The sequence below is a fragment of the Habropoda laboriosa genome, unplaced genomic scaffold (genome assembly GCF_001263275.1).
Source record: "Habropoda laboriosa isolate 0110345459 unplaced genomic scaffold, ASM126327v1 scaffold57, whole genome shotgun sequence".
Classification (NCBI taxonomy): domain Eukaryota; kingdom Metazoa; phylum Arthropoda; class Insecta; order Hymenoptera; family Apidae; genus Habropoda; species Habropoda laboriosa.
In genome coordinates, this window is record NW_017100229.1 from 2,843,385 (window position 1) to 2,852,187 (window position 8,803).

The 8,803-nt window shown below is 47.0% G+C and overlaps 1 protein-coding gene across 1 annotated transcript; it reads left to right on the top strand.

Moving 5' to 3' along the window:
- The first annotated feature begins 1,391 nt into the window (after positions 1–1,391).
- LOC108571312 (transcription factor Sox-2) lies at positions 1,392–5,241 on the top strand. Its single transcript, XM_017933321.1, has 2 exons — positions 1,392–2,997; positions 4,967–5,241. Exons 1-2 carry the CDS (start codon positions 1,622–1,624, stop codon positions 4,974–4,976), a joined length of 1,386 nt encoding a protein of 461 aa, XP_017788810.1. The 5' UTR covers positions 1,392–1,621; the 3' UTR covers positions 4,977–5,241.
- Positions 5,242–8,803: the final 3,562 nt, after the last annotated feature.

Here is an 8,803-nt window from a genome sequence, read left to right on the forward strand (position 1 = left end):
AGGGGGACAGCCGCCTCGGCAGGAAGTGAGCCCCGAGAGTGGGACCCCAAGGCGAAATCCACAAATGCTCAGACGGTTCCGTTCTTCCGTGGAGAGTGGAGGTCGCTGCTACTTGTTCTTCTTCTTCTTCTTCTCCTTCTTTTTCCCTATTCTTCCACGTTAGCTGCTGCGCGCCTGTGTCTCTGGCTACTTCAGCTGGGCTCTATACCACGCATCGAGAGAGAGTATACATACACACCGGATGAAAGGACGTGCGCGTGTCCGTCACGCGTGTAATACAACGATTTTCTCATCGTCAGGTGGGACCGCGTCGAGTCGTAAAGCCGGAGTTGTTTGTGTGACAAGAAGAAAGTATATATATATATATGTATGTGTATATATATGTATACATATACATATATATATATATTTATATATATAAATAAAAGCAGCAGTGAAACAATATAGTGGTGGATTAATCGTCTAGGACAACGTGCGATCGTTGTCAGGACAGAAGCAGAAGAGGCAAATAGTGGTGCGATCCTTGTTTTTCTTCCTTCTCTTGGAACGAAAGGACACACAGGAGAGGAATCCTGATATCGAGAAGCAAACCCCGTGGTGTATCGTTGCATCGTCGCGATCCGATTCGTCGAGCGTATCGTGAGCCTGCAGCCAGTCACGAGCCGAGCTGTCGAGGTTCGTCGGAGAGACGAAGAGGAGAGGAGGCCTGGCAGCGTGCTAGGGGAAGAAAGTGACAGTGCGTCGTCAGTACGAGTCCGGACTTCTGCCGTGAATCACGACGGTTGTGTTGTCGTCGACGTTCCATACCAGCAATAGAGAAGAGGGAGTACGCGGTGGGGAGGAATAACATACACGCCGTGTTGATATGAGGAGCGTCGAGTGTACGGTGATCAGTAGTAGACGAAGCCACGGTGACTTTTCGTGATAACTAAACATCGTCGTGCTGCCTTAACGGAAAGACTCGATTCCTTCTATATTCCGCGAGGAACGCGTGGATTCGACAAACGTACGGTGCTATCGCGGTGATCGTGTGTTTCATTCATTAACATTCTGATCGATCCAGTGGAACTAAAAGGAAGATAGTGATTTAGTAACAGTGACGTTCTACCGATGTTTCACGGCTGTAATAGATAGAATCTAGCTAACGGTAAAACAAACTCTATACACGTAAACAAACAGGGAGAAAGAGAAGGAGAGAGAGAGAGAGAGAGAGAGAGAGAGAGAGAGAGGATAGAGTGACTGACTGATAGGACGAATCGGAAGAAGAAAAAAAGTGAGAAGAAAGTGTGATTGTGGTGGCCGCGAAGTATAATTCCAACAAGTGGTGTCAGTAGCGAAGGAGTAACTCGTATGATCGAGACTGGCTCACGTGAACCGGCTTCCATGTCACACTGTCGGCGAGAAACGAGGAGAAGAGGACTACACGTCGTCGCGTAATGTTCGCCGGTGTTGCCGTGTAGAACACGCCCGGTGACGTGGTCATTGGAACGAGCGAACGTTTCGACGCGACGATCGTTCGAAATAGCCGTGTGCACGCGAATCCTCGGCGTTTCGTCGAATTTCTTGACGTCGAGCGGTACCAGGAAAGGGCGGCAAACTGTACGGCCACAGGGAGGAAGACATGCTCACGATGGAGACGGACCTGAAGGGCGGCAGCCTGCACGGTCAGATGCCACCGCACCCTCATCAGGGTGTATCACCTATGGGCCACCATACGGGGGTCTCTCCCTACGGTAGCCTCGGCTCGATAGTGCACAGTCCAGCCTTATCGGGAAGCCCGCCGAGTACAGGGCTCGGTTTGGGTCTTCAGCATCATCATCAGACGCCCCAGCATCACTACGCCTCGATGCAAGCTGCTCAACAACAACAACAGCAGCAACAGCAACAGCAGAGCATGCACTCGTTGGCGCAACAAGGTGGCGGTCAACAACAGCAACAACACCACCCGCACCAGCAGCAACAGCAACAGCCTCAACCTCAGCAGCATCATCAACCACCGAATAACAATAACAATACCAGCAAGAACAACAACATCGACCGCGTGAAGAGGCCGATGAATGCGTTTATGGTGTGGTCTCGAGGGCAACGGCGCAAGATGGCGCAGGAGAACCCGAAGATGCACAATTCGGAGATCTCGAAGAGGCTGGGAGCCGAATGGAAGCTTCTCAGCGAGACGGAGAAGCGTCCCTTCATCGACGAGGCGAAACGATTGAGAGCGGTGCACATGAAGGAACATCCAGACTACAAATATAGGCCACGACGTAAGACCAAGACGTTGCTGAAGAAGGACAAGTTCCCTCTTGGAGGCGGTGTGGCAGGTGTTGGCGGTATGTTAGGCGTGGATCAACGACAAGTCGGTGCTTCCGGTGGTCCTCAACAGGCACAACTTTCACGAGACGTTTATCAAATGCCAAACGGTTACATGCCTAACGGATACATGATGCACGACCCGACGGCCGCGTATCAGCAGCACGTCGCGTACGGTGGTCATATGGGTGGTGCAGCGGCGGCTGCGGCTGCATCGGCCGCTGGTTATCCAAGGTACGACATGGGCCATCACATGGGCGGCGGCAGTCCCAGCCCCATAAACAGCTACATGAACGGTTACGGCGGTTACGGTGGAACTACTGTGCCCGGTGGATCACCGTCGCCCTATCACCAAGCCCAACCTGGCTCTCAGATGTCGAGTCACAGTCCCAGCGGTAGCAGCATAAAGTCGGAGCCAACGAGTCCCGCGAGCGGCGGTATACACACACCGACGCCGACGGGAGCGTCGTCGACGGGCGCGGCTGGCGGCCAGGTCGTGAAACGGGAGTACAACATGGGCCAACAGCAGACGCAGCAGACGCAGGGCGACCTCAGACAGATGATCTCGATGTATCTGCCGCAAGGCGTCGAACAGGGCGTCGTGCAACACGGCGCCGGTGTCTACTCGCCTGGACCGTCGCCGGATCCGCTCGGACAACACCATTCCGCCATTCCGCCACTCACTCATATGTAAGCTGAATATTATTCTTTTGGTTGTTATTATTTCGAATGCTTATGGCATCAGGTAGATCGTAAGCCTTGTTGGTCTCTTTTGGTCTTCCTCGACGGAGTTTTATCTGTCGTTTTTTGAAAAGAAGAAAGTAATCGAGTTCAACGTGTTGTCGAATTGTCGTCGAAGAATTCTCCACACCGTCGAGGAAGATCCGATGTGGTACTCTTCCCCCCCTCTCCCTTACCCTCGAGGGTAGGATAAACCTTGGTTATACGTTAGAGGTCCGTTGCAACGACATCCGTCCTCGATTTATGTGATTCTACTTTAGTACAGTAGTAGTTAACTGTCGCGAATTAGATACTAGGTTTATCCTTCTCGTTGGTAAAGTAGCTTGGTCACACGCTCGAGTTGAAAGAACGATGTTATTACTGTTATTTCGGAAAATATGGTAAAAGTAGATGCAACCTCGCGTCTCTAATGATAGAGAAGGTGTTAACTCGAGCGTTTGGTCCGATGGTCGCGAACGATTCGCGGAGGAATTCCTAATCGATCGCGTCCACCGATAATCCTCAAGAACTCACCACGCTTTCCAATTTGCAAATCGAGTACCCCATGTCTGCATACTAACCACATCGCGACGACATTTCCACTTCTGGACCCTAATGATCAAATCCTGAGTACGTAACAATTAGCACCGACACCCTAGCCGCCCCCCTGCCCCCTTTCACGCTGTAGTTGGAGCTAGCGGCGAGTAACACTGAGCAGATTGTTACGTAATGAGATATAACGCGAGAGCCACCCTCGATCGAGCATTCGATCGAGCGGAACGCATGATCCAATTTAATAGCCGAGTAATACATTTCTCGTAGACAGAAGATTTCCTACAAAGATCGCAAGAATTTGTCCTGCGTCTTCGATCTACGTCTTCGTTCATTTTTCTTCGACTGTATCTTGGCGGATTATTCCTTGAAAGAAAGAAAAAAAAGAAATAAACAAGTATAAAGGGCGTCGCCGTTCTTCTTCTTCTCCGTCTTATTCTCCTTCTTCGTGTTTCTCTGCCTCGAATCGGTTGGAAGGACGAACACGTTCGATTCGATGGAAGATCGAGCGTTTTAGATAGAGGCGTCTAGAAAAATATTAGGACGCGTTTCCCGATCGTGGCGTACGATCGACGAGATTAATTCGTCGATCGCGCGCGACGCGATATTTGGGAAGATTTACGACGAAAGTCTTTCCGACGATGGTCGACCGACGCGGTAGGTAAACAGAGAAACTCGTTCGACGTGGTAAGAGCACGATGCAAAGCTGACTGTTCAGCTTCGTTTGCTTCCCTGGTGTTCTCTCTCTCTCTCTCTCTCTCTCTCTTTCTTTCTCTGTGTATATCTGCTCTCTTTTCTCTTTCGTCTTGCACGATCTCGAACGATTCTTCGTTGATCGAATAACGAACCATCTTTCTGTTTCATACGGTATACATGCGTTTTTCTTTTCTTTCGATCCTCTTCCGTTGGATTTTCCTTCATCGTTTTCGCGATCATCTGCTCTAGGGTCCAGAACGTAGGGAATTTCGAGCGGGTTTAAGCTGAAGATTTATTTCTCGTTAATTATTCGAGAGATAAATGTTGAGTTTAAACGTGTCGAGCTCTCGTGGGTTGAGTCAAGAGAACTTCGTCGGCCTCGATCATCGACTATCGATCGTCGTTGCATCGCTTTTCTTAGTTCTTCCTTTATATTTATTTCCGTACCAGTTGCCGTTTCTTCGAGGAACAACCGATTATTGCCAATCGAATCGAGGACTTGAATGTTCGTTTCAAGATCGAACTCTGACTCTCCGATAGAGGAACGAGAAAAGATTTGGCCATCGCGAGGAATTCTTCTGACTCATCCTATGCGAAATTTCAATTAAAATAAAGTACATTGCATATGTGCAACCGTTGAAAAAATGACCAATCAGCCCCGATACCTAACGTAAAACAAATAACCTCGTAGGATAGCTTAGAGTGACAAGCTTGGATGGACGGCTGTACGTGTGGGACACTCCCTTGAGAAAAAGTGACGGAGAAAGAACGATAGAAATTAGACGTGGAAAGAAAGGGCACGAGTGAGAAAGTGTGGCGAGAGGCTGTCGCGCACGGAGAAACTCAGTGTTGAGAGACCGTGGGGGCCGAGGTGGGATCGCAGAAGGTTTCTCGCAACCTCGGGAGGAAAAAAATCACGGACAGAGAGAAGACTGTGAGAGAAAAGCGAAACGAACGGGGCAAAAATCAGAGAGAAAAAATTAATCGAGAGGAAAAAATATACATGTGCGGAACGTGCGATCTGACGTCAAGAATCTATCGTCGCCATTTTGCGTGTGCGAGACACGCAGAGCAAGGAGAGGAAGCACGAGAAACGCTAATGCGAAACAATCAGGTATAAATTCGGGAAAAAGAAGAAACGCGAATGTAATAGAGTGGTTTCGCGTCGATCTCGATCGTCGTCGAAGACGCGTCCTCCTCGATCGTTGCACGAGGACTTCCGCTCGTTTCCCCAAGCTTGCGACGAATCTGCTTGCTCCTGCGGGCCCCCACGTTCTTCCTCGAGCCTCGTTTCGTCGGAGGAACGTTCCTTTTTTTTTTTTTTTTTTTTTTTTTTTTTTTTTTTAAATCATATTTATCCCTTCTGAGAAATAAGAGAGAAAGGGGGAGGAAATACAAATACGCTCCTTGGGCGTCTTCGTTTCCTGGTCCCTAGAGTTCTTGTTGCGTCGCGATACAGACTCGAATGGTAGGTCGACGGATTCGTCGATCTACGGTGTAAATCATGCTGAATATACACAGAGAGAGAGAGAGAGAGAAAGAAAGAAATGGTACCCAGAGAGAGAAAAGGAGACGAGAACGAGCGCGAAACGATCAAACCTCTTACTGTGATAAAATACGAAAGAAAAAAAAAAAAAGAAGTAACGAACGCTGCACGACGGTAGCACGCGTGTAAGAAAACGAAGTATCCAGGGTATAGTGGTTGCGAGGGGATGTAGCGTAGAATGGGGATGTGGGAAAGGGGGAGAGGAGGAGGATGATCAGGAATAGACAGTAAGTGCGGAAGCGTTGAAAGAGAAAACAAGATAGGCAGCGTAGAGAAGGAGGTTGAACACAGAATGTGTCGTGACTTCGCGTGACTGTATATATATACATATTTATATACATTTATGCACATATATATAAAATATTATATATATATATAGAAACGTATTGAAAGAAAGAAAAAAAAAATGAAAATAACGAAAGGCAAACGAGAGACACGTGTATTATATTTTCCGCGTTAGCAATATTTTCCTTTTTTCTCTCTCCCCGCGTTTCGTGACCGACGTCTCGTTCGACGTCCGTCGGTGTGTGCGTCTCCGTCATCGGTGATTTCCGCGACAATGTTCTTCTTCGTACACGGCCAACAGAGATCGTCCCAATTGTCGGGGGAGTACGAACTAAAATAAACGGATTAACGAACTACGAGCCAATACGAAACACTTTATATATATAAATACAGATGAGAAACCGAGAAAGAGAGAGAATGAGTGTGAATGAGAATGAAAGAATGGCAGCGTCGGATAATATTAGACGCCTGTGAAGAAAACGAAATATCGACGGTTTGTGTATCGATGATTGAAAAGAACAAGATTAAAGTGGATAAAGAAAGGAGAAAGAGACAACAGTATTTATTGTGCATATCGATCCCGCGACAAACACCGTAGTTCTTCGCGTAGAAAGAGAAGAAGAATAACCCTTTCGCTGTGTTTTTTCCCCCCAAGAAAATTGTGTGTGCGTGCGCTTGGGTGTGTGTGCGTGTGTGTGCTCGTATGCGAGAGTGGGAAGAAGCTTGTAGATTGGTCGTTGATCGTCAACCACCCCCCCAGTTCCTCCTCCCCGGTTTTGTACATAGAGAAGTAGAAGAAACAAAATAAGAAAAAAAAAGGAAGAGAAACCCTGTCTGATCATGGTCACGCGAGAGAAGGAGAGAGAGAAAGAGAGAGAGAGAGAGAGAGAGAGAGAAAGAAATTTCGCCACCCCGTGTATTAGAGTTAAATCGACCGATCTCCGTGACCCGCGAGGAACTCTATCATTATAAAACGATATTTTATTATTATTTTACGTTTACTATTATTACAGTCCTTTTACTATCCTCTTACTTTCCTGTTTTCGTCGGAAAAAAGAAAAATTCCTATTGTCCCCTCTTCCGGAACAAACAAACAAAAAAAGGTAAACATTCGATCTGTAACGCGTGTCAGCGGCGACGTGTACGATTTTTAATCGCGAACGTCCAAACGAACGGAGAATCCTAGAATTTCTCGAGAACAACAAGATCTTTAACGTTTTTGCATTCGATCGATAGTTTCGTTCCTAATTTCAAACACGTTTCGCCTCGCTGTAATTACGACTCGATCCGCGGTCAAGAGACTTCCAAAATCCTCGATCGATCTCCATCGAAACTTCCACTCGGCGAGAAACTTTCGTTCAACTTCGCGACGAGACAGTTTCTCTCTCTCGTTCGCACTTTTTCGGATTTCTTCGCCGAAACGAAGTTTACTGCCCCGGGTGTGTATGCATATGTATGCCTCGGTGGTTTCTTCGCGTTTGTAGTCAGACGGTGAAATCCGATCGAGAGAAAGGGCATTTTTTTTCCGTTTTTTTTTTTTTCTCTTCGATCCGTAGAAAGTCTCGAGCGATATTGTTCGTTTCTTCGATCGATCGATCGTTTCACGGATGGAGGAGATCGGCCTTCTAGAGGCCTGTTCTAGCGGTGATCACGCGGTAAACAGAGCGCAGTTCGAACCCTGGCACTCTTCAAATAGGTTAGTCGAACTGCTCGATGTCACAGCGATCGAGGATCTTGGACTTTTTTATGATACGTCGCGTTTACAGCGAGCAAACAAACACTCAGTATGGAAATTATCGAACGGTCTGGGTAAATAAGGCGGTTTCTTTCTTTCTCAAAAGGACAGAAAATTCCGTTCTCCGTTCGTTTTTTCGTCTTTCGCGCTCTTGTTTGAGTACGCGACGTGTGTGTGCGTGTGTCGTCTGGTCTCGTGTGCACACGAAACGACGAAGGAATGAGAAGAATTATTCCACGAAGATTTGTACAAATACCACCGATAAATCCGTAATACGCGGAGTTTTTAAGTCGCAAACTCTGTAAATGTAAATACGTTCGCCATGGCAACGAATCGTCGTGGTAATTTCGAATACATATATATATATATACATATATACATACACGTATGTATATTAATTAAGATCAGTTCACCAGTGTTTCAGTTTTTTTTACTCTTACAATATCAACACCTTGCTCGATGCTCCCATATTCAAAAAAAAACAACAACAAACAAAGATATCGATATCCGAAGCAGCGACGAAAACCAATCAGGTAATTGTGTCTTACAAAAAGGAAGTTTACCGTTCCAACTCTTGTGCGTACTTTGCATGTACTCTTTTGCGTGGCCGATTCTCTACTATCCGTCCGTCTGTCATCTTTCAATCATTTCTCACTGCGTCGAAGAACATCTTCCAACCGATCTCGCGACAGGATGAAAAGAAACGCGTTAGTCACGTTAAATCTACCTTTTCTTTCTCGCCGTAGAATTACCAATTCAAACTATCCATTCGACGACACCGAAACCGTTCTCAATTTTTCCTTATTTCTCAACGTAGATCGTCGTTCGACGCGTGTAACAATCGAGAAAATCCGTAATTAGGCTGTAAGGGAGAAGAAAGAATCGTTGGTTCGGTCGCGGATTCGGCAGTGTGAATGGGAAGGTCGCGTGGATTTTTCCCGGTATCCTTTTTTACACCCCCT